The 26658-nt window shown below is 42.9% G+C and overlaps 1 protein-coding gene across 1 annotated transcript in view; it reads left to right on the top strand.

Annotated features, from left to right (window-relative positions):
• The window catches only part of PRX (periaxin), a 38393-nt gene extending 12891 nt beyond the window's left edge, over nt 1–25502 (top strand). The window contains exons 2-7 of the mRNA XM_069943482.1: nt 9369–9424; nt 9826–9921; nt 12131–12244; nt 12914–13073; nt 14812–15005; nt 17387–25502. Coding sequence (XP_069799583.1) covers nt 12218–12244; nt 12914–13073; nt 14812–15005; nt 17387–23518 — 6513 coding nt within the window. The 5' untranslated portion in view covers nt 9369–9424; nt 9826–9921; nt 12131–12217 and the 3' untranslated portion in view covers nt 23519–25502. The remainder of the gene's footprint in view (nt 1–9368; nt 9425–9825; nt 9922–12130; nt 12245–12913; nt 13074–14811; nt 15006–17386) is intronic.
• Nucleotides 25503–26658: the final 1156 nt, after the last annotated feature.

The following is a 26658-nucleotide window of genomic DNA, read 5'->3' as shown; positions in this document are numbered from 1 at the left end:
CAGAGCCCATTGCTCTCTATATGATATACATATAGATTACTGTGTTCCTAGTCATGGACCTCCCTGTGTTGTCTACAATAATCGCACACTGTTGTAGACTACACCCGGGGAGCCCCCAGAGTGAGGGTGACAGGTGTCTGCCCCTTACACCCATATGTCCACAAACATCCATCTCCTGTTACTTAAAATAGCGGACTTCATGTCTATCCAGCCTGAAGAATGAGGCCGATCTTGACCTTACAGAATGAGTTATAATGAAATCCAAGATAAGCCAAGGTCCGCCTCATGCATTTCCAAGATAAATACTATGTGTGACTGCCATTAACCCCAATATGCTGGTCACCCCCACATACCACATTCAAAAGGGTTGAGGAAGCTGAGACATAGGGAGCTGTATGATAGGCCACTTACATTGTGGGGCTGTTGTGGCAGTCCCTGTATCTGTAACACTTAGCAGAACTGCAGTTGGTGGTGATTTTCTACTAGTGGTAGTAGTAGTGGTGGTGGTAGTAGTAGTAATAGTAGTGGTGGTAGTAGTTATAGCAGTAGCAGCAGTAGTGTTGGTAGTAGTAGTAGCAGCAGCAGTAGTGGTGGTAGTAGGGTGGTGGTAGTAGTCGTAGTGGGGGCGGTAGTAGTAGTAGTGGTAGTAGTGGTGGGGGTAGTAGTAGTTGTAGTAGTGATAGTAGTGGTGGTGGTGATAGTAGTGGTGATGGTGGTGGTAGTTGTAGTGATGGTGGTAGTAGTAGTGGTGGTGGTGGTAGCAGTAGTGGTGGTGGTAGTATTAGCAGTAGTGGTAGTAGCAGTGGTGGTGGTAGTAATGGTGGTAGAAGTAGTGGTGATGGTTGTATTAGTAGTAGTAGTTGTAGTGGTGGTAGTATTAGTGGTGTTGGTAGTGGTTGCTGAAATTAATGACTTCTACAAGCTTTTGTTTCACACAGTGAAATTTAGAGGGGATTTCAGAAATGTATTGGAGCTGACATTGTTACATACTAATAACTTCAACTGCTGATGTAGAATTGGTGTTGGCAGTGGTGTATGCTATTCCATTCACTCGACCTTACCTGACCTGATAGTTATGATATCACAGAGTAATGTGGAAGCACTGGCCAGTCATCTACTGGTATGTCTAAATGCGGCATTATGCGGCTGAAGTCAATATGCAGATGTGGGAGATTTTAAAGGGGTTATACAGGATTAGGAAGAGGAAAAGTTTTCTGCTTGAAAGTTCCTCTTCTTCAGCTCTGGCAGAAAAGGCGCAAAATTCTAACAGAATTTGAGCAGAATGCAAGCGGAATTCAAGTGGAAAGTGGAGATTCTATGGGATTTCTCTAGCGGAATCCACCCAAAATATTTACGCCAATTCTTAAGGCAGAAAGTAGATCCGCCGTGTGTACATGATAGCAGAAATACCATTGAATGCTATGGGACATTGCTTTGTTAATAATTTACGGGCAGAATTTCAAGCAGAACACGTGGGAAATTAGGCGGATTCCACTTCTATTTCTTATCTGATTCCTCAGAGTGAACATACCCTAACAGTGTATCACAATTACAATGTCCAAGCATTATGGGAATTGTAATTTTTATTTTTGACAACTGTGCGGCCAAGCTAAAACAACTTCAATGTCCACACGAAAAAATACTTAGCACAAACTGGCTTGGCCCCTATGTGTCGTGGGATGCTGCATAGAGCTACCCTCCAATGGTATGTTTACACTAAGGAATCTGGGCATAACACCTGCCGCGGATTCTGCAGCTCGCCCCTGCTAACGGCCGCGCGCATCTCCGCCTGTGCTGTAAACTCCATTATATGGTCGGGCGGAATCCGTCCGTCCAAAGAACTAACAGATCCATTCTGTGGACAGACAGCGGAATCGGCCCGACCATAGAATAGATTCTATGGCATGGGCAGAGATGCGTGCGGCTGTGGCTGGCCCCGAGCTGCGGAATCCGCCCAATTCCGTAGTGTGAACATACCCTTAGGCAGTCCCATTCTCTTGGTGCCCTCCATGAGAAGACTGGCTGATTATATAATGTAGATTAGCTATGATCTAGCCTAGCTCCTTGATACTGTTGAGAAACATCACACCAATAATCCCCAGACCTCTCACTGTTTAGATGATCAAACATTAAATTGCCATAGTAAGGAGTTAGGTTCAGCAGAACCATTGGACATCCAAGTGTTTGCATGGTAATATAGATGCTAATATGCAACATACTACAGCATTTAATCCAAAATGATTAGGAGAATTCAGAATGCGAACCAGACCCTAAGATAAACCCAGACCTCAGATACTTCCAATTATTTACACCCCAGAAAAATTTCAGAACCTGCTCAGGCTGACTTCACCACAAGACTTCTCTGTATGGGATCTCCACAAAACATGACCTGTTGGCTTCCTTAAGGACTGGAGTTGAGTAAACTGGTTAAACAGTTGACATTATTTACCTTTACAACTGTGGCTCACAGGGGCACAATAAACTTAGTGGTTAAAGGTCACATTGGATGGCATATAACACTTTAAAGTTGCAAAACATATCTAGTTTGTTCCCTTGTAAGCCACTGGGGGACTGGGCAATATTTTACACATACCAGATACATGCCCATTCTTGAGATCGGGGCCAACTGCAATCTCTTAGCTATGCCCTGTCCTATGGATACTGTGGATAGGGCATACCCTGTTTAGATGGGAATACCCCTTAAAGAATGTTGAAACAACAATACACTATTACTTTAGTAGCAGTACCCCACCAGACTTCACATAGTTCTTAGGTCATAGTGTTATCTTCCCATAGACTAGGTTAACCTAAAGTGCCACTGGGAGGACTCAAACATTTCACTTTACACAGAAGGCCGCTTAGTCTCTAAACAAGTGGCCTTTCCTCCTAGTACCCTTCGGGCTAATACTCTTCTTCTCGTTCCCACCAGAGTTCCCAGGACTAGAACAATAGGCCACTTTCCAGGGCACAAGGCGGCCAGTCTCACCCTTTATGCATGCCACTCAGTTACCCACTCAGTCTTGAATCCATTTCACCTCAGCTATGGCCCCTCACAAGGCTGAAGTCTAATACAGCTCACACAGTCTCTCAGCTATGGCCCCTCACAAGGCTGAAGTCTAATACAGCTCACACAGTCTCTCAGCTATGGCCCCTCACAAGGCTGAAGTCTAATACAGCTCACACAGTCTCTCAGCTATGGCCGCTCACCGGGCTGACGTCTAATACAGCTCACACAGTCTCTCAGCTATGGCCCCTCACAAGGCGGACGTCTAATGCAGCTCACACAGTCTCTCAGCTATGGCCCCTCACAAGGCGGACGTCTAATACAGCTCACACAGTCTCTCAGCTATGGCCGCTCACCGGGCTGAAGTCTAATACAGCTCACACAGTCTCTCAGCTATGGCCCCTCACAAGGCTGAAGTCTAATACAGCTCACACAGTCTCTCAGCTATGGCCCCTCACAAGGCTGAAGTCTAATACAGCTCACACAGTCTCTCAGCTATGGCCCCTCACAAGGCGGACGTCTAATACAGCTCACACAGTCTCTCAGCTATGGCCGCTCACCGGGCTGAAGTCTAATACAGCTCACACAGTCTCTCAGCTATGGCCCCTCACAAGGCTGAAGTCTAATACAGCTCACACAGTCTCTCAGCTATGGCCCCTCACAAGGCTGAAGTCTAATACAGCTCACACAGTCTCTCAGCTATGGCCCCTCACAAGGTTGAAGTCTAATACAGCTCACAGTCTCTCAGCTATGGCCGCTCACAAGGCTGAAGTCTAATACAGCTCACACAGTCTCTCAGCTATGGCCCCTCACAAGGCGGACGTCTAATGCAGCTCACACAGTCTCTCAGCTATGGCCCCTCACAAGGCGGACGTCTAATACAGCTCACACAGTCTCTCAGCTATGGCCGCTCACAGGGCTGACGTCTAATACAGCTCACACAGTCTCTCAGCTATGGCCCATCACAGTATAACAGTGTACAATACAAACTTATATGCCAGCTCACAACCTTCTCTCACAACCTGAGGGCAGGAGTGGTGCTATTTTTGCAAAGTAGCTGTGTTTTTTTCTAATCCTGGATAACCCCTTTGAGCAGGCTGCCCTGCCCTATCCGACCTAGGTGTTGTGTCTTTACTGGGTAAGGACAGAGGGGTCCATGGCAGTAGTAAGGCACCAAATCAGCAATGCCTTTGATTTCTGTATTGAAGTTAATTGGAAAAATCAGACCTGTGTGAACATAACCTAATAGAGCTGGGCTACAGTAACAGATCCAACTCACAGGCAGGTGTGGCGTTGTTTTTAGAACAAAGTGTAGTGTCCTAGTACAGGGGTCACTAAGAAAGTAACCCTGTCAAATGCCACACCAAGAGGTGGGAGCTGTGATTTTCTGCTCCAGCCACTAGGTGTCTCACTCTTCCCTGTGCACAGCTGCAGTGTGTAAGGTTTAGCTCAACTGTGTTATCTTGTGTTTAGCCAATCACAGGTGCAAGACACTCTTTCCTTTCTTTTTCTTTTCTTGCTTCTTACTGTCACACCATCTTATATAACACAGGGGTTTCCTGTTTAGGGGGGTTGAGTTTAGCTCCTGTCAAGAGAAAGTTGGAGTTGTTTTCTTCACTAGAGACTGAGATTGTTAGTTTGCAGCGCCAAGCCCAAGAAGTGGGGTATCCATGGGTTGGGACACCCTTGTCTACGCCGTGGATCTTCAACGTCAGGACAGTTACCCTCTAGAAGAGAAGAAGTGGGACTGATCCTCAGTAAGACAAAGCTGCTAAGCAGGGGCGTAACTGGAAATGGTTGGGCCCCATAGCAAGCTTTTGATTGCCCCCCCCCCCCCAACCAGTCGTCAAGTGTAGCCCTAAACTTATGTTACATGGTTATGAAAGACAGGAGGAGTATTATAGCACCAGCAAAGATTACTAACATATATCATTACTATACATATCACCGTCACACTGACCAAATCCTGTATACCGAGACCCATATTAGTAATAATACCAGTATACAAGGGCCACCTATTACCGCCACACCCCGACAACTACCATTACCCCCATACTGATACTGACCAAATCCAGTATACTAAGATGAATAATATATGTAGTGGTAAATACTTTTGATCAAAGTATTTTTGGAGTGATACCATTATTGGCCAATAAAGGTATCATTCCTAAAATACTTTGATCAAAAGTATTTACTACCATATGGATTTTTCTGGATAACACGGTACTATACAGTTTTTTTCCCGAGACAAATAATACAAACAGTACCAATTTACACTAATACCGCCACTGCTGCTGAATTAAATCCACTGTACAAAGACCAATATCACCTCATACAGTGACCATATAGCAGCAGGTATTAGGTCTACACCGAGAGTGATTATGATGCAGTTACAGCCAATGACTTACAGGGGGCGTCTTCTCCAATCAGAGCTGCTCTCTTTGACTCTTCCTCTCCATCCGGCCTGGGCCATCATGAAGACTTCTCTCAGTCACAAGTCGTCCCCGTAGGATCTACCAGACAAACATTTTAGGCTCCTCATTCCTGCACCATCATTATCCTTTATATTTATACTGCCCCATCCGTGCCCTCATATAGTGGTTAGTTCGGTATCCATATAGTAATTAGACCCTTCTGTGCCCCCAATAGGACCCTCTGTGCCCCTATATAGTAGTCTGGCCCCATTCTGTGCATCTTTATAGTAGTTAGCTGCTTCAGGAAGATACAGGTGCCGGCACTGTCTGAATACTGCTCAATCAGTAGCTGTGCGCTGGAGTCGGATTAAGGGCTAATAAACTGCACTGGTAAGTAGCCGCGGTGCTCGAACAGAGACAAGGGCAGTACGGTGTATAAAATAGAAAATAAGTTCAAGCACTCACCGGATGAAGGGATCTCTTTGTGCGTTTATTCAAGACATCACAGGGAGGCAGCGGTGGCAAGGGTGCGGGAGCGTGTAGCAGACAACTGTTTCGCGCCTTAGCGCTTTGTCAAGTCTTTATAGTAGTTAGGCCTCCCTGTGCAGCTCCAATGTAGTAATAGGCCCCTCGGTGGAGTCACCATATAGTAAGGCCAGCCCCATTTTTGCCTATATGCACTAACTATATACCACTCAAAGCAGCCCATCTATAGGTCCTCCGTGTCCATCTAAGTGTCCTAAGTCTAGCCCCCCCTTTGTGCAGCCTCTGTGTAGTATATTACCCTCTGTGCTGTATAGTTCCATCTTTGTAATAAAGCCCCCCTGTAGTATAGCCCCTCTTTGTAATAAAGCCTCCCCTGTAGTATAGCCCCTCTCTGTAGTATAGCCCCCCCCCCGTGTAGTATAGCCCCCCTCTGTAGTATAGCTCCTTCCCTGTAGTATATCTCCCCCCTGTACTATAGCCCCCCTCTGTAGTATAGCCCCCCCGTAGTATAGCCCCCCCCTGTAGTATAGCTCCCCCACTGTAGTATAGCTCCCCCACTGTAGTATAGCCCCCCTGTAGTATAGCCCCCCCTGTAGTATAGCTCCCCCTGTAGTATAGCTCCCCCTGTAGTATAGCCCCCCTCTGTAGTATAGCCCCCCTCTGTAGTACAGCTCCCCCTCTGTAGTATAGATACCCCCTCTGTAGTATAGATACCCTCTGTAGTATAGATCCCCCCTCTGTAGTATAGCCCCCCTCTGTAGTATAGCCCCCCTCTGTAGTATAGATCCCCCCTCTGTAGTATAGATCCCCCCTCTGTAGTATATCTCCCCCTCTGTAGTATATCTCCCCCTCTGTAGTATAGCCCCCCTCTGTAGTATAGCCCCCCTCTGTAGTATAGATCCCCCCTCTGTAGTATAGATCCCCCCTCTCTCCGGGTCCGGTCTATTACAGGATCGGGCCCCGGGCCCCATGATGCGGCGGGCCCCATAGCAATGGCTACCGTTGCTACGGCGGTAGTTCCGCCACTGCTGCTAAGTGCCAACGTATCTTACTGACAGAGAATCTTCTGTGGGAACTAAACCTAGAGACAGAGGACTAGGACTTGTACTACCCTACGTGGTGGTCCCTGAGCTGGTGGGACAGAAGGCATCATATATGTCCATTTCATATATATACAGTACATGAGCATGAGAAGTTCTTCTTGCAAGTATCTACATCACAATCCCCGCAGAGTACTGTACTACTTAGACAAGTTCCCCTACACTACCCTCGCTACCAAGTCTTTCTCTGTTCTTCACCCCTACTTACAGTCTACCTCAAGAGTTGTATTACTTTTGCACTAAACACCTGTGAGCAGTTACCTACTGTGTCAGACTCTGTCACCTCCTTGGCGCACCTGCTCCCTCACACCTCACTACTGTTCTACCAAAGGACCGGTGCTCATGTGTCCGGGGGGTGGGTACTGCCACTCCTGGCCACCGTGACAAGGTTACCCGCAAACACCCTCACCCACCAGCTGCCACAACATCCGCATACAGCAAAAGCAGATATGTTTTTCTAATCCTCTTTTTCAAGTTCCTAATACAGTACACAGAACAAGAAGAACCTGCCCTCTGGACACTTTCAATGGTGATTTAACCCCTTCAGGACCAGGCTAATTTTCATTTTTGCATTTTCGTTTTTTCCTCCTTGTGCTTAAAAGGCCATAGCACTTGCATTTTTCCACCTAGAGACCCACATGAGCCCTTATTTTTTGCGTCACTAATTGTACTTAATTTTTGCATAAAATATGCTGCGAAACCAGAAAAAAATTATATGCGCAGTGAAATTGAAAAAAAAAAAAACACAATTCTTTTTCTTTGGGGGGGTTTCGTTTTTATGCTGTGTGTCCTATGGAAAAACTGACATGTTATGTATGTTCCTCAAGTCGTTACGATTACAACGATATGTAACATGTATAACTTTTATTGTATCTGATGGCCTGTAAAAAATTCAAACCATTGTTAACAAATATACGTTCCTTATAATCGCTCTATTCCCAGACCGATAAAGCTTTTATCCTTTGGTCTATGGGGCTGTGTGAGGTGTCATTTTTTGCGCCATGATGTGTTCTTTCTATCGGTACCTTAATCGCACATATGCAACTTTTTGATCGCTTTTTATTACAATTTTTCTGGATTTGATGCAACCAAAAATGTGCAATTTTGCACTTTGTGATTTATTTGCGCTTAAGCTGTTTACCGTGCGAGATCAGGAATGTGATTAATTAATAGTTTGGGCGATTATGCACGCGGCGATACCAAACATGTTTATTTATTTGTTTATTTATTTTTATTTATAACATTTGAAAAGCGGGGTGATTCTGACTTTTATTAGGGGAGTTTTTTTTTCATTATTAACAACACTTTTTTTTTTTTACTTTTACACTTATACTAGAAGAAGCCCCCCCTGGGGGACTTCTAGTATAAGTGCACTGATCACTCATTGATCTATGCTGTATATACTTATACAGCATAGATCGATGAGATAGGCACTCGTTTGCTTTGGCTGCTGCAGCCGAAAACAAACGAGTGCCGAGCCGGGATCAGTGCCATATTGGCGGAGACCCCGGCCGACACCACACACGGAGATCGCTTCTCCGGGACAACGTCCCAGGGGAGCGATCTCCGCCACTAGACACCAGGGAAGCGATGGATCCGGTAATCGGATGCAGCCTGCATCTGATTACCTTATTAGCGGGCACGGTCCGATCGCCGTGGCCCTGGGCTACATGAGGCACCCGGGACCACGGCGGTTCAGAGCGGGGTCGCTGCGCGGCCCCGCTCTGAACGCCGGCACCCGCACGAGGACGTAGTTACGTCCTCGTGCGGGAAAGGGTTAAAGAGATTATCCAGGATTAGAAAAAACATAGATGCTTTCTTCCAGAAACAGCACCACCCCTGTCTTCAGGAACTGAGCTGCAGTACCATACACAAACTGAAACAAGAGTGGCGCTTAATTTTTTATTCACTGGCAGGTTGATCCCAGAAATAAATTATTCCAAAATGAGAAGATACTTTGCATTTACAGTATATTATGTCTGTTTATAGCATGTCTTCTTCTCTGATCACATCCAAAACTGTAACTTAAAATTTGTCCGGCTGCCTCCTGGAATCGGTGAATAATATGCAAAAAGACAAGATCATAGCTCATATAACATTACAATGTACAGTATGAACATCCATCTCTTAAAGCGGTTCTCCAGGCAAAATAGACTCACGAGCCACCCAGAGGACGGCGTATCAGCCCACTTTGCCTGGAAAACCCCTTTAATTATGGGAAATGTACTTTCTCTATAAATTCCGTATCCGATGCAGATCTTCTATGTGGCATAAACCCAGGGCAACAAAATGCAGTAGAGTAAATTGACATAATTTTGCAGGATTTATACATAAATGACCTTAACAATTTGGTATTTTCTGTAGGTGCAGAGGAAGAAAGAACGGAGAGTCATGTGTCCAGTAAAGTATCTGAACCCCCTGTAAGTATTTTGTTTGGTATGATATTTTCTTCTTTAAAGGGCACCTGTCCAGTCTTTTGGCAGCATGTTATAGAGCAGGTAAAGCTGGGCAGATTGATATATAGTTTTTTTGGAAAACTTCCAGGGCATATTGTCATTTATTCATGTAATTCTCTGCTCATTCTAAGCTAAGAAGTCAAGTGGGCGGTCCTACTTAGTAATTGACAGCTATCTTTATGTACGCTTATAAAGAGAGCTGTCAATCACTGAGCAGGACCGCCCACATGACCAGCACAAAACTATATATTAATCTGCTCAGCTTCTCTTGCTCTATAACACGATGGCTGTAGACTGGCCTGTATATTCAGCATGACATGTTCCCTGTAAGTTTTGTCTGATTTAATTGTTCACTTTCTCTTCAGCCAGTAAAAGAGAAGTTCAGTCCCCTGAAGCAGAGGTCTCCCCCTGCCAGCCGCCCCCACCTGTCCCCGGAGGAAATCAAAGACGCAGATCGAGCGGTGAGAATTTCCTCTCATTCATTAGAAGAAAGGGAAAAGGATGTTAGGCTGAGCAGTAACATGCGGCAGGGTCATCTCCTCCACCCGACATCCTGTGCTCTCCAACTAGATGAAGAGCCGCAGAGCGCTGGATCTGATACCAGATTCATTAAATCCGACTTAACTTGATTCTTAGTTATTTCCTGCCATGAAAAAATTCTGCCGTCTGCTCAGCTGGTTTATATCCCTCAGACCAGGACATTGCCAGGGACTACACAGAAATCATAGCGTCCCATAGGAAAACTCAGAATGGGCTTTTTCATTGTTACATGAAGGGAATCAGTCACATACAGCTTGAACAACTGAAAAAAGTATAGCTACCTCCTCGGAAAAACAGCGCCATACCTGTCCTCAGGTTGATTGTGGTATAATGTAATGCCATTTTCTATATTGGAATTGAGCTGCAATACCACACATAAACTAAAGACAAGATTTATGCTGTTCCTGGAAGAAAGTAGCTATATTTTTCTAGATAACCCCTTTAATGCCCTGGCCATCACCACTGCAAGTGCCCAGAAGGTGGGGACTTTTTGTTGAGTACCTACATCATAATTCACATCTCAGCTACTGCAGATCATCATAATACACACCACAGCTGCTGCAGAACCTCATAATACACCTCATCTGTTGCAGAACATTATAATACATACCCCAGCTGCTGCTGAAACTCATAATATACCTTGCAGAACATTATAATACACACCTCAGCTGCTGCAAAACATTATAATACATACCCCAGCTGCTGCAAAACCTCATAATACACCTCAGCTGCTGCAGAACAGCAAAATGCACATCTCAGCTGCTGCAAAACATCATAATACTCACCTTGGCTGATGCAGAACATCATAACGCACACCTCAGCTGCTACAGAACATCATAATGGACACCTCAGCTGCTACTGAATATTATAATACACACCTTAGCTGCTGTAGAACATTATAATACACACCTCAGCTGCTGTAGAACATTATAATACATACCCCAGCTGCTGCAAAACCTCATAATACACCTCAGCTGCTGCGGAACAGCATAATGCACACCTCAGCTGCTGCAAAACATCATAATACTCACCTTGGCTGCTGCAGAACATCATAATACATGCCACAGCTGCTGCAGAACATCTTGCTACACACCTCAGCTGCTGCAAAACATCATGATACACACCTCAGCTGCTGTAGAACATCATAATACACACTTCAGGTGCTGCAGAACATCATGATACACACCTCAGCTGTTGTAGAACATCATAATACATACCTCAGCTTCTGCAGAACATCATGATACACACCTTTGCTTCTGCAGAACATAATTTGATGGTGTTTTATACTAATCAGTGTTGAGCAGGAATGACCCTGATTCTAACATGCATAGGTTGCACATAGGATCAGGACGTTTTATCTTAGTTTGGGGGGACAGAGGACCCTATTTCAGAGTTCGCCTCAGGCAGCAATGTCTCCCTCACCTCTCTTCTCAGTCCGTCTTGAACGTTTCTTTCCTGTCTTACTCTGTGCCAGTATGGCTTACGTGTTAGGATTGGCCTTTCCTGTGAATAAAATTCGCTGGAGTTTCCTGTCCAGCTCATTTGGGAAGATGCCAAAGTTCCACTACTCATTTCCCCCATATTTCAATGCAAGTTTGGATTGAACCTGAAGTCCACAGTTCACTGTACATAGGTCATGACGCCACTTTTTGGAGGTAGATTTCCCTTTAAGTCAGTGTTTGCCTCCGATTAGAAGCCTAACAACATGACTGGGTGTTTAAGCCAAGCCAGAAATCCCTCTAGAAGGAAAGATTACCCACACTGACTAAAAGGGATAGTAACCTCCAGGGAGGAGCTGCTTTACATATCTTTTTTCCCAGAATCCCCAGTGGAGTCTTCACATGATGCTCTCCTCAAGGAGAAACATTACCCCTTTGGTCCTATAACCAAGAACTGACCACTTAAAGGGTACCTGTCATAATGTCTCCTCACCTGATCGGTGTGCAGTTGCTCCTGCCGCCAGAACTTTAGGTAACTATGGATAGAACCATGCTGGGTCAGTTCCGTGCACAAGCCCTATTGGATCAGAATGGGGATTGTGCACTGAACCAGTGTGGTCGTATCTATAGTTGATGGAGGTGGTGGTGGTAGTAGTAGTTCCTGTCTTTGATAAGGTTCACTTGTTTTCAGGCACAGAAGGAGAAACTACACGCAGAGTTGAAGAAAGTTTTGCTACTGAAAGGGCAAAGAAACTCTGCCGAACAAGAGGAACCCACGATGGAGACTAGTGTGAAGATCACAGAGGTGGGACTTTTTTTTTTTTTTTTTTTTTACTTTACATATCCCATCTCAGTTAAGAAGCTATGTAGCTAGTTCATGACATATGAAGGCTTGGTTTTACATTATGTCTTTGTTTCCATTTATGGTAATAAGGCCTTAGGCTATGTTCACACTACGTATATCTTCGTAAAACTACGGCCGTTGTTGCACATAGCAACAATGGCCGTGATTATATGAAAATATACGTTACTTGGCCTCTAGGGAACCCCGTCCGGAGCATATACACATAGTACGATTTCTCCCGGCGCCGTAGAAAACTGACATGTCCTGTCAGTGCACACTATGGAGCGAGCGGTTCTGGCCGCACGCTCCATGGTGTGCAGTGGAGATTTCTGATGCGGGCGTGCACGGATGCACCCGCATCAGAACTCTTTAGCACTAAAGATCATCTGGCTGGTACTGGATGATCTTTTCAGAGACCTGGCCTGGTCACGGAACGGCCGGCCTCATACAGCGTGTGAACATGGCCTTTCCCTTTACATCGGGGATTATAAATTATATGCAACTAAACCATCAATGCGAGAGAAACAGGATTATCAGCTAATTGCTACACAGAAGGAGACCTGGGAGACGTTACTATGATTGACCTTTGGTTTTAACATTTTATAAATTTGCCATGACATGTTTCTCCAGGAGAAGCTAAGATCTTCAGAGTTGGTGGAGGTGATTGTAGAAACTGAGGCACAGGCTGGAATGTCTGGTATAAGCATCTCTGGAGGAGGAAGGGATGGACTCTTTGTTTCCGATGTCCTCAAGGACTCCCCTGCCGCCAAAGCCTTGTCCCTGCTTGAAGGTAAATATTGGTCAGGGTCAAAGGTGCATAAAGTTTACTCATTTAATAGGTGGTAAAGCCAGCACTATGTTGGGACATGAGCTGTGGCATCAAAGGGGAAAGCGGGGGTACAATACTGTGAATAAATGTGTACAAGGATGGAAGCAATATTGGAGAAATGACGGTTAGTACCAGCGTTCTTCGAATGTAGGAAAAGATATTAAGAAGTTGTTTCTTTTTCTTTTTTTTTTTCTTTATCTCCCGCCATTGGGTCCAAGGGGAGGGGGTGGGGGTGGGGTAAAAAAAAAAAAATAGGTCGTAAGACCCTCTTTAGAGATCCCTGCTCCATAGGGTAAAAAAGGGTTAGAAGGAGAATATTGGGTACGTATCACTTTAAAAAACTTGATACGTCATACACAAGTCAGACGTTGGGGTCCAGGTGCTGAGATCCCCATTAAAGGAGAAGTCTGGCGAAAATTATTGTTAAAGTATTGTATTACCCCCCAAAAGTTATACAAATAACCAATATACACTTATTATGGGAAATGCTTATAAAGTGCTTTTTTCCCTGCACTACTACTGCATCAAGGCTTCACTTCCTGGATAAAATGTTGATGTCACTTCCTGGATAACATGGTGATGTCACTTCCTGGATAAAATGGTGATGTCACGACCCGACTCCCAGAGCTGTGCGGGCTGTGGCTGCTGGAGAGGATGATGGCAGAGGGACACTGAGGGACACAGAGCACTGGAGGGACACTGAGCATCCCCCTGCCATCATCCTCCCCAGCAGCCACAGCCCGCATAGCTCTGGGAGTCGGGAGACCTCTGATAAATCAGTGTGATAGATGACAGTTACAGTTTAAAGTGGTGGTCCAGCGAAAATCTTCTTCTTTCAAATCAACTAATTTCAAAAAGTTATATAGATTTGTAATTTACTTCTATTTAAAAATCTCAAATCTTCCAGTACTTATCAGCTGCTGTATGTCATGCAGGAAGGTGTGTATTCTTTCCAGTCTGACACAGTGCTCTCTGCTGCCACCTCTGTCCATGTCAGGAACTGTCCAGAGCAGCAGCAAATCCCCATAGAAAACCTCTCCTGCTCTGGACAGTTCCTGACATGGACAGAGATGTCAGCAGAGAGCACTGTGTCAGACTGAAAAGAAAATAGGACATACAGCAGCTAATAAGTATGGGAAGATTTTAGATTTTTAAGTAGAAGTAAATTACAAGTCTAAATAACTTTCTGAAACCAGTTGATTTGAAAGAAAAAGATTTTCACTGGATAACCCCTTTAAGGGAAACAAGCACAAACACCTTCTGTCCAAGATGGATAGCAGTGGTTTCAACCAGTACCAAGTGAGACCTTCTTTCCTGTCTGCCACCCCCTGGATGGGATACACATCTACATAAGGATATTGGAGATGGTAATTCATAAAAACATAGGATATAGGGGGAGAATTATCAAACATGGTGTAAAGTGAAACTGTCTCAGTTGCCCCTAGCAACCAATCAGATTCCACCTTTCATTCCTCACAGACTCTTTGGAAAATGTAAGGTGGAATCTGATTGGTTGCTAGGGGCAACTGAGCCAGTTTCACTTTACTCCATGTATGATAAATCTCCCTCATAGAGTGTAATAAACTTCCCATTGTGGTGACAACCCAAAGTTACATTGAAAATTGTGAATAAGGGAGAAGGGGATACGGTGGGTCTTAGACTCACTATATAAATCTAATTTTGTTGTTTGCTCTCACAGGGGACCAGATTCTCAGTGCCAGAGTTTACTTTGAAAACATTAAGTATGAAGATGCCTTGAAGATCCTCCAGTATGCAGAGCAATATAAAGTCTCTTACTGCCTGAAAAGGACAGTGCCGTCTAGTGATGTTACCGTGTCTCCAAGCTCCGGGAGTGTGGAAGTCAAGGGTCCAAAAGCTAAGATGCCAAAAATGGTACATACTTGTAAAAAAAATATGTATACTGATATCTCCTAACACAGGGGACACAGTATAGGCCAGTAGCAGCCTAGATTGCTGCACAATGGGGACCTTGTGTAAAGTAAATCTGTCAGCTGCAATATACATTTCAAATTGCTAAAACTTAAATAGCTGTGACGCCAAGAAGACACATGGTACCTTCCATATATCAATCTGTGCTTCCATAATGGAGAAAAATGCTGTCAGCGCTCGTTTGCTCCTCGTTCCTCGCTCGCTGCCGCCGCCATTCCACGCAGCAGCGAGCGGTAAGTCCATGAAGGGCCGGGGGAGGTGCAGGGGGGCTTAGGAGCCCATAGGATATGGTGGAGGTCTGCTTCATGAACGATGAACGATGCCAGCTGATCGTTGCCTCCTATTCCACGGACGATCATTGGCCGTAACGGCCGATTTCGGCCGAATACGGACGATAATCGTTCCGTGGAATAGGGCCTTAATAGTGTCAGAAGTTTGGATTGTAAATTGCAGCTGACAGATTCACTTTAAGAATTATGCTGTTATGCCCTTGTGATCAGTCACATGGGTGGGGGGAGCCAACATTACATTGTGGTGTCAGGGGAGCTGTGTATAAAATTATCCTCAGGAGTCGGGAACCTTTGAAAAACACCTGTGCTGCCTGTTTACTACTACAGTAGTACATTGTGAACACAGCTCTGCACTATAGAAACACACACAGCTCTGCACAATACACTCATACTGCTCTGCACTGTACACACACACACAGATCTGTACAATACACTCATACTACTCTGCACTGTACACACACACACAGGTCTGCACAATACCACTCATACTGCTCTGCACTGTTCACATACACAAACACACAGCTCTGAACAATACACTCATACAGCTCTGCACTGTACGCACACATGTCTGCACAGTACACACACACAGGTCTACGCAATAAACTCATACTGCTCTGCATTATGCACACACACACAAACACGCAGGTCTGCACAATACACTCATACAGCTCTGCAATCTACGCACACAGGTCTGCACAAAACACTCATACTGCTCTGCACTGTACACACAAACACACAAGTGTGCACAATACACTCATACAGCTCTGCATTGTACACACACAGGTATGCACAATACACTCATAGGGGGACATTTATTAAGTCTGTCTTCATTTTGCGACAGCCTTAAAGATGTCCCCGCAGCGCCGATGCACCCTGAATTTATGTAGAGGCACACTGCCTCGACATAAATCCTGTGTGCACCAGTGTGTACACCTAGTGAAGTTTCGTGGACGCAGAGGCTGCACCCCACGTTCTGCCCCCTCTCCGCCCTTCCGGCGTGACTGGCGTAGAGGGGCCAAATGCAAAAATTTAGCAACTTTCAGTGCTTCATAAGTGTCCCCCATACTGTTCTGCAATATACACACACAGCTCTGCACAATACACTCTTACTGCTCTGCAACATACACACACACACACACACACACACAGATCTGCACAACACATTCAGACTGCTCTGCAGTGTACACACAAACACACATAGTTCTGCATTGTACTTACACACACAGCCCTGCACTATACACAGCTGTTACCCAAGCTAGCCACTGCATCATTGCTGTATGTCCCAGGTCTATGCCAGCATCTCATCAAAAATCGTATGGTGGCCTCAGCAACCCAATTGCCCAGCTTTAGTCCCTGTCACTTTGAAAAGAAAGGAACTGCTGCTGCGCACTACAGTATATGCTGGCATCCTTTTTTTGGTGAGATGTGAGGTACTGTTTACCTGCAATAACACAGTTGGAGTATATTTAGGGTTATTGGCTAGGGCTGCAATAGCTGTGAATATGGCCCTGCGTACAGTAAATGTACAGTATGATTCATTGGTTCTGAAGTAAAAGCATTTTATATTAATATAATTACCAAAATAGCCTTCTTTCATAGGGCCCTATTCCACCGGACGATTATCGTTCAGATTATCGTTAAATCGTTCGAATCTAAACGATAAACGTTCGGTTGAAATGCAGTTAACGATTAACGACCGAACGAGAAATCGTTGATCGCTTTATAAGACCTGGACCTATTTTTATCGTTGCTTGTTCACAAAACGTTTGCAAATCGTTTGCATTGAATAAGACGTCATTCGGTCGTTCGCAGTAGATACGAACGCAATAGCGAAGAAATAGCAAAGAAAAAACTATCGCAAATACGATCATAAGTAACGATTATCGTTCCATGGAAATGAGTGAACGTTTTCAGGTCTTTCGCAGTAGCGGTCGTTTGAGATAGTTAATCGTTAACGATTATGCGAACGATAATCGTCCAGTGGAATAGGGCCCATACAGTTCATGTAGTAATAAGATATCTTATTTTTTTCAGACTGTTAAAAGCCTGACACCTGTGAAGAAGAAAAAAAAGAAGTTTCCAGGTCAAGTTAAGGAATCGGAAGCCTCCATTGAAGCCGTGAAAGGTTCAGAACTTTCTGCTGCCAGCTTGGACATTCCACCAGTAGACGTTGAATTCTCCTTCCCAAAGTTTTCCAAAATCCTAAAAGGCAAGGGAGGAACAGAAGTCACTGCTGGGACTAAGAGCACAGAGGTTACTACCAAAGTAACCACCACAGAACAGAAAAGACTAAAGATAAAATTTCCAAGACTTAGGGTCAAAGATGCAGCTGCTGGGGGACTTTCTCTGGATGTTTCTGGGGCTAAAGATGTTTCAGGGAAAGTTCAAGATGAGGCCAAAGAGAAAGAGAAGTCTACAACTCAAGTTGGTATTGCTGTTCCTAAAATAAAGAAACCAAAAGTTGATGTTACAGTGGCAAAGCCAGACATTGAAATTGCAGCTCCAAAGATTGGAATTGCTTTACCGCAGGTTGGGATTGAAGCCAAAGAAGAGATGTCTTTTAAGACTCCACAGGTGGAACTTGATATACCAATGACAATTAAGAAAAACGAGACATCAGAAACTTATGAAAGTATTAAAGCAACTGGCCTAGGCACTTCGATTAGGATCCCGGATGTTGAAATTAAGATGCCGGTAGGTGGTGCTGAGGTAGAAGCACCTAAAATAAGTGTCCCATCCATATCAAAAGTAGGAATCTGTACACCACAGCTAGAAAAAACACAAGACCTTACAGTTCAAGTGGATGGAAGGCCAAAGACTGAAATCAAATTACCTTCAGTGGAAATAGCAGCACCTAAATTGGATGTTGATTTAAGTTTACCAAAAGTTGAAGGTTCTGTAGAAGTGGAGACACCAGATTCTACAAGCAGAGGTCTACAGATCAAGCTTCCAAAATTTAGCATGTCCACCAAAACTCTAGATTCTGCTGTGAAAGTTACCCCTCCGCAAGTCAAAAAAGATGTTAAGGGCAAAGATTCTGAGGGTAAAGTACAAATGCCTTCTTTAAAAGCCCCACACATTGGAATTTCTCTTCCTAAAGGGAAAATTGAAGGAGATAGTCCTGATAGTCAAAAGAGAAGCTCCCTAAAGTTTCCGTCTATTGACATCTCTGCTCCAAAGTTGGACTTAGACCTATCTATGGAGTCAGAAGAGCTTTCTGTTGAATCTATTCAGGTTCCAGATGTGAGTCTTAAGATGCCCAAAATAAGTACTCCTAAGGTAGGCATGAAAGTTAAAGATGCCTATGCTGGTGCTATTACAAAAACAGAAGTGAAATCTGAGAAAGTCGAAGCAGAAAGTACTATTGAAATTCCAGGTGTTACACTTAAAATGCCCAAAATAGGTCTTCCTAAATTGGGCTTAAAGAGTGATGTCCAGGAAGATGAGTTAGAGGCGGCAGCTGGGAAAAGTGAAGATGAAGAACTTAAAATTAAAGGTCCTAAACTCAAACTACCAAGTTTTGGAGGGTTACAAGTAAAAGAGAAGTCTGAGGTAGATGGATCAGATTCTTCTACAGAAGTAGAGGGAATATTCAAACTTCCTTCAATTAAGATGCCATCAGTTGACATTTCCTTACCAAAAGTCCAAGACAGTGAGACAAGTAGATTGGAGGGCACCATCTCTACATCGAAGGTAGACAAAAAAGCACCAGAAATAGAGAGTCCAGACTTGAAGTTTAAATTGCCCAAAGTCTCCTTACCCAAACTTGACATGACAACAAAACTAGGAAAACCTGACATGTCTCCTCCAAAAGTTGGAATTCACATGGCTGCTAGTGATACAAAAATAAAAGGAGACAAACTGAAAGAAGATAAAAAAGTGGCCCTCGACATGGATGTTTCTGTTCCCAAGACTAAAACCTTTGATCTCAGTTTAACATCACTGAAAAGTGATTTAGGTATTTCAGTTGAAAAGCCTAAAGCTGCGATTAAGCTTCCAAAAGTAGAGTTGGATTCCATAGCATTTGATGGCCAGACTGCAGATGCCAGGATAGGCATTCCTTCCATTAAAATGCCGTCTCTCGAGATAGATGCTCCGAGCCTTAATGTTGACTTAAACTTCCCAAAGGTGAAGACTGAAGTAATGGAGGAATCTTTTGAAGACAAAGACATTAAATTGCAGATGCCAAAGTTAAATCTTCCTAAGCTAAGTGACGTAGCCAAAGATATGGCTGTTGAACTTGATGTGCCAAAGGTAATTGGTAACATATGTTCACCACACCTTACTACAGAAATAAAGACTGGGGTGGACACAGAAGATACAGGAGTAAAGATGAGTTTGCCAAAAGTTGAGATTGGCCTTGGAAAATCCACAGAGGTCAGTGTTGGTGAAATAAAGGAAAAGGCTGAAGTGAAACTTCCTAAAGTAAAACTGGAAAAGCCAGTGATAGAAGATGAAGAAGTAAAAATAAAGTTGCCAACAGTGAAACTTCCATCTCTTGAGATATCGTCACCAAAAATCCCGGATGTGGACATTGCTGCAGGCATTCCAACAGTTGAAGCTGATATGTCTAGTAAAGAAGATTTGGCAGCTACTGTTTCTGGTGATGGTGATACCAAATGGAAAGCACCAAAGTTTTCATTTCGTAAACTTGGTATTTCTGGATCCAAAACTAAGAAAGGTGAAGCAGATGTAAAAACAACAGATGCTGAAGGAGGCACCGAAGTTGCAATCAAAGGACCAAAAATGAAAATGCCAAAGTTTGGAATAGTTTTTCCCAAATCAAAGCATGATGCTGAAGTTGAAGTAGAAACAAAAGCCAGCAAAAAGAAGGTGGATGCTTCTGCTGGTCAGGCGGACTTATCTTCTGATGGAAAAAGTAAACTACCATCAGTTAAACTTCCATCTTTTGATATTGCAGCTCCAAAGTTAGAGGTTGATATTGCACTTCCCAAAGGAGATGCGTCTCCAGTTATGGACAAACCATCTGAGATTATTATTGATGTTCCAGATGTAAAGATAAACCTTCCTAAATTTTCTATGCCAAAATTCGGAAAAAGCAAAGCCAGTGATGAAGAGGCTAAAGTTCAGGGTAAAATGTCCCCATCTAAATCAGCAAAAGCTGGTGAAGTTTCTGCTGATTTTGACCAAAAAAGCCCTGAAGCCAAGGGAAGAGGCAGAGAGCTAAAAATGAAAATGCCAGCTATCAAAATGCCTTCATTTGGAATATCAAGGAAAGATATAGATGTTTCTGGCACAAAACTTGAAGTAAGTTCTCCAGAAGATAAAAGTAAGAAAGATAAGACTGTAGCAAAGGAAGCAAAAGTGTCTCTAGAGACTGAAGGTGGCGAAGGAATGACATCATTTATAAAGATGCCCACATTTAAAATGTCATCTCCAAAAGTCAAGGCACCAGAAGTGGATTTGACTGTAAAAGGTTCAAAGGGGGATCTCCATATGCCTGATGTTAAAATCCCCGAGATTGAGTTACCTTCTTTTGGACTAAAGAGTGAACGAACAGCTGAAGTGTCACTTTCAAAGGCAGAAGCCAAAAAGTCAGTGGGGCCGAAAGATTCTGACCTTAACCTTAGTGATAAAATAAAGATCCCTTCTCTGGAAATATCTGCACCTTCAGTTGCACAAGAATTACAGATTTCAGTCCCGTGTGCTAAACCAGACATCTGTCCATCTATACCAAAAGTAGAAGTTGATGTTTCTGATGCAGACATTAAAAGATATGAAGGAGAGTTAAAAATACCCAAGCTCCCATCCTTGGGTATTCCAGTTCCAGATGTCGAATTAGATATTGGTTTGCCCAAAGTAAGTTTAGAGCATGAGGCTGATATTAGCATGGAAAAATCATCTGCCAAAATAAAGATGCCAAAAGTTGAACTTTCGAAACTTGAGGAGTTGGAAGCCAAGGTAAACATTGGTGGTGTTAAAGCTAAAGGCATTGAAGCTGAAGGAAAAATTAAAGGGCCTAAAGTAAAAATGCCACATGTAGATATTTCACTTCCAAAAGTAAAACTAGATGAAGACGATATACCATTCATTGAAAGTGATTATAAAGTGCAAGGTTTGAGGGCTGAAGCAAGTACCACTGAAGGAACCTTCAGTTTGCCATCTGTGGAACTCCCAAAAATGTCCACTCCCAAAATAAGAGCTCCAGAGCTGGAACTAGATATTAGCCTGAGCAAAGATGACCTGAAAATGAGTGATTTATCCAAGTCACTCAAAGTAGAATCAAGTGGTTCTGAAGGTGAACAACATGATCTAAAGCTCAAAATGCCAAAAATAAAGCTGCCTAAATTTGGTGGCTCCATGACAGGAGTAGAGGAGGGTACTGTTAAAGCGGATGTCAGGGCATCTAAAACAGAAGACAGCTCTGAATCAGGCATCATGGGCTTCAAAATAAAAATGCCCAAGCTCCAAGTAGGATCTCTCAAAGGGAAAGGAGGAGAGGACAGAGAGTTTGAAAGTGACCATAAAATGGCAGTGAAAAGTGATGTGAAGGTCTCAGATCATGAAGAGTTTGACAATGGCCGCACTTTCAAGATAAAAATGCCATCATTTGGGATATCAAAAGGAACTACAGATGCCGGCACTGAACCTTTGCATCCTTCTGAGGAAAGTACAGAGTTTAAGTTTAAAATGCCAAAAGTTACTTTGCCAGATGTCGGGTTTTCAGGTGGTGAAGGCGAAAGAGTCGGGGCTTCCTTAGAAAGTACTCATGTCGATGCAGTTAGCAAGGTAAAAAGCATCACTTCATCAAATCTGGAAGAGCTAGAATTAGATATGGGACTAAAAATGCCCAAAATTAAGATGCCAACAATTGGTCTAACAGGACGAAAAGGAGATGATGAAATGGAGATGTCTCTTGATGAGGAATCTGAGGGAAAGAAGTCACTGTTCAAGATGCCAGATGTGGAACTGTCTACTCCTAAGATTAAAGCACATGGGGAATATGAAGTGGATGGAGCTAAACTGGACTTGGAAGGAGGTGGTTCTGCAAAGAAGAGCAGCAAAATCAAGCAGGAATACAAAGATAACACGGCTGAAGATGATGCTGAAAAGAAGTACAAAGTAAAATTACCAAAATTAGCAGTTGGTTTACCAAAAGCCGCATCTGGTGATGTGGAACTCTCTCCACCCAAATTAAAGTCAGAGTCAGATCAGCAAGAAGGGAAAAAGATAAAAAAGAATATTTTTTCTCTGAGCAAAACCAAAGACAAGAGCACAGGTCTAGTATCTGATGCAGATACAAGCCTAGAATTTGAAGGTCCAGACTTAAAGATTAAGTTACCAAAAATAAAAATGAAACCTTCTTTTGGTCGATCAAAAGGCAAAGGTAAAGGGTCTGATGTGAATGGAGAAGAAGAAACTGATGTAGACTCTAGTGATGTCACAGCTAAGTCTTCAAAGATCAAGTTCCCCAGATTAGGGTTTTCCTCCTCAAAGGTGAATTCTGGGGAAGTAAATATAAATGGAACCTCTGGCCACGTGAATGGGGATACCGAGGTATCCACTCAAGGTGGGGTTGTAAAAGTTGGTAAACTTAAGTTTCCTAAGGTTGAATTTTCATCACCATACAAAGAAAAAGAAATAGACTCTGAAATGAATCTAAAATTGGTCAAGACAGAAGAGCCTGAATCCAAAGATGAAGGCACAGAGAGCTCTTTGACCTCAAAATTTAAGTCTCCTAAAATCGCTTTCTCTGGTTTTAAGAAAAAAGAAAAGGGTGAAGATCACATAATAAGCTCGTCTGCAAGAACCGAGATGGCAACTATGGAGGGTGACTCAAAGTCAGGGATGGGTCGGCTTTCTCTGGGGTTTCTCTCAAATAGATCTAAGGGGGAATACACGGTAGACAATAGTGGGATACAGAAAGACAATGAGGGTGACACCAGTAAAGACAAGTCAACAAAGTATAAATTTCCCAAATTATCTCTGAACTCAAACTCGGGATCAGAAGCAGAATCAAGTAAAGAGACACAAGAAGAAAGCTCTCAAGAAGGGTTCAAAATCGGCCTACCGCAGGTGAGCTTCACTACCTATCAAGAAGAGGAAAGAACCCAAGAGGAAGAAACAAGTTTGGGATTCATAAAAGTTACAACTACAAAACAAATCAAAACAGAGACTGTAACAGAGAAGACCCTGGCCATATAACCCGTGTGTTAGTCAAGGACTTGATTTGCCAACTATCTTAAAACGTTGCAGGCTGCATGTTCCAAAATAATCTCTCCACTCTAATCTCTCCTGCACCTCAGTGACTACAGTGGTGGTCCTCCATTACTGTCTTGGTGAAGGTTACCACACGTGTCTGTGTTTTAATCCTTTTAAATCAATGTGTTTATTATTTAACACATGACCTACCAGGGTTCTTAGAAGAAATGTAGAAATGTGAACGAAATATTGTGTTTGCTTCATGCCATGCAATGTGAACTCTTGGATAAATACAACTGTGAGAAGGGTTGTAGCTACCATGTCCTAACTTGAGAGGTTTAATATTGGAGTTGACATCCAGGGGCTCTTTAATTTGTTTTATTTTACATGGCCACTACCCAAAAAATTAGACAAAGACTGGTCATTTATTGATGTCGTGTCTAGAAGAGGTGAATATGTACTCTGTATCCAGATATTATACTATATAGTATACATGTATGGATGCAACAAAACAGTTGGTGCCTGCCAATTCTGACAGTCCAGTCCAGCTTTGTCCAGTCTCAACCACAGCCCCCCCCCCCAATAGTTTTTATTCATGTAAACTGCACATATTTCACTATATATATGAGCAAGAAACAGATCTTATTAGAGTAGTACATATTTGGATAATGCTCCATAGTTCTTTGGTGTTAAAGAGAACATGACAATGTCATGCCCCCTTCTAGATTTTGGAATTGCACCAATGATACTGTCGTGCGAAATCTTTCGGTAAACAGGTAACAACATAGAGTTCACACTCCACCATATGGTCACCTTAGTGCCACCAACGCTCAGATTTCTGTGCAGGAGAACAAAGCAGATGAGACGATAGACCGTAAGTACCTCTGTTCTTGTACCTCAGTCATGGTTAAGAAAACCACGTTCCTTAAATTCTACCCGGAAATAAGTGCAGAGCCAGTTATTCTATTAACTTCTGTTTCTTATAATGTTTGTAAAACTGTTGACTCCATCATTGTCATGTAGGAACCCCTGTAAGCAAAAACATCCATGCAACCAGCAACCAGTTTCCAACATCCAGTGTTTTTGGTCTCAAAAACATAACTTGAAAAACTTACCTTTTGGGATTCTTCCCTTGTGGTGACCATGGACGTCATGTCAATCCTCATGGTTTTGGCTTTTGCTCTACATTTCAGGATCTGTGGACTAATAAAGAGACTAATGCCATACCATCTTCTTTACATAAAATAAAGCCCCACAGGGTCACATTGGCCCAGCTGCTACTTTGTGTATGTTTTAGTTTTGCCATATCTCTATGACACCAAAACCATTGTCAGTAGATAAAAGCCCTCTACATTCTTCATTCTAAAACCCAATGCCATCACTTCCTGCCAAAAACAAAATGGCAGACAATAATGTGCCGTATCCTTAAGGCCTAGGGGGCTTGTATACCTTAGGTGCTCTCTAGGTGAAGCACGAGCTAGGCCAAACCTACTGTTACATAGAGAACCAGAGGCTGTGTGTAGAAAATAGAGATTTTTTTCTTTGGAGGTTAGAGTATGATACTAGCGTGTGAGAGAGTTTCTTGCCCTGCAGACTGATGTGATATCTGTGTTCGCCATCAATAACAACACATTTGTGTAAAGATAATTGTGAATCTCCAGCACAGTGGTCTCCAATCTGTGGCCCTCCAGCTGCTGCACAACTACTACTAATTTTGCAACAGACGAAGGACCTCAGATTGGAGAGCGCCGCTCTGGAGGCTACTACAAGATGTATAATGTCCTTTTTGTATTTACTATGATTGTTAATTATTAAAAGAAAATAAAAACTTTATATTTGAAGTGAAACCTATCGTTTTGTAAAGTACCAACTAACCCCTCTACTGCTTACCAATTTCTTCTTTTTTAAGTGGTGTTTTGATGTAGTAATCCAATCTTTAATTAGAATGTTTAAATAAACATTTCACCGAAAACCATGAAAACTGAAATGTGTCAGTGTCTATTTGTTCCCTTTTTTTTCCACTTTTTTTGTGATTTCTAACAAAAGTTGTTGTTGCTTTTTTTTTTTTGAGTGACGGATAAGGTGGGTATGGTCACATGGAAAGAATGGGGTTTGAGTAATGAGTGAGTCTAGTGACAAAATCTCAATTACAGGTGATTATAGCTACAGTGACAAAATGACGGAAATTTCGCAATGAACGGAAAGCCCATTCAACACACACAAAAAAATTAAATATAAATTTTTTTTATGGGCAGAATTTCGAGCAGATTCTGCATGCATTTTCACATGGAATCCGCTCAAAATTCAACGCATATTCCATAGTATGAACACACCCTTATAGTTATGCTCTGTGACAGATTCACTACTGGTTTGGCTAAAAATACTAAGTGTGAACCCAGTCTAAGTCCTTTGGTGTTTCATCAGCATTGGTTAGCTCCAATAAGAAACAACTATGATCATAGACTCCACCTTAGCTGGACACAACTATGATCATAGACTTCATCTTAGCTGGATACAACTATAATCATAGACTCCATCTTAGCAGGACACAACTATGATCATAGACTCCATCTTAGCTGGATACAACTATGATCATAGACTCCATCTTATCTGGATACAACTATGATCATAGACTCCATCTTATCTGGATACAACTATGATCATAGACTCCATCTTAGCTGGATACAACTATGATCATAGACTCCATCTTATCTGGATACAACTATGATCATAGACTCCATCTTAGCTGGATACAACTATGATCATAGACTCCATCTTATCTGGATACAACTATGATCATAGACTCCATCTTATCTGGATACAACTATGATCATAGACTCCATCTTAGCTGGATACAACTATGATCATAGACTCCATCTTATCTGGATACAACTATGATCATAGACTCCATCTTAGCTGGATACAACTATGATCACAGACTATATCTTATCTGAATACAACTATGATCATAGACTCCATCTTATCTGGATACAACTATGATCATAGACTCCATCTTATCTGGATACAACTATGATCATAGACTCCATCTTATCTGGATACAACTATGATCATAGACTCCATCTTAGCTGGATACAACTATGATCATAGACTCCATCTTATCTGGATACAACTATGATCATAGA

Source organism: Dendropsophus ebraccatus, chromosome 10 (assembly GCF_027789765.1).
Source record: "Dendropsophus ebraccatus isolate aDenEbr1 chromosome 10, aDenEbr1.pat, whole genome shotgun sequence".
Classification (NCBI taxonomy): Eukaryota; Metazoa; Chordata; class Amphibia; order Anura; family Hylidae; genus Dendropsophus; species Dendropsophus ebraccatus.
The sequence above is the reverse complement of the archived record's forward strand: the minus strand, read 5'-3'. Positions and strand labels throughout refer to the sequence as shown.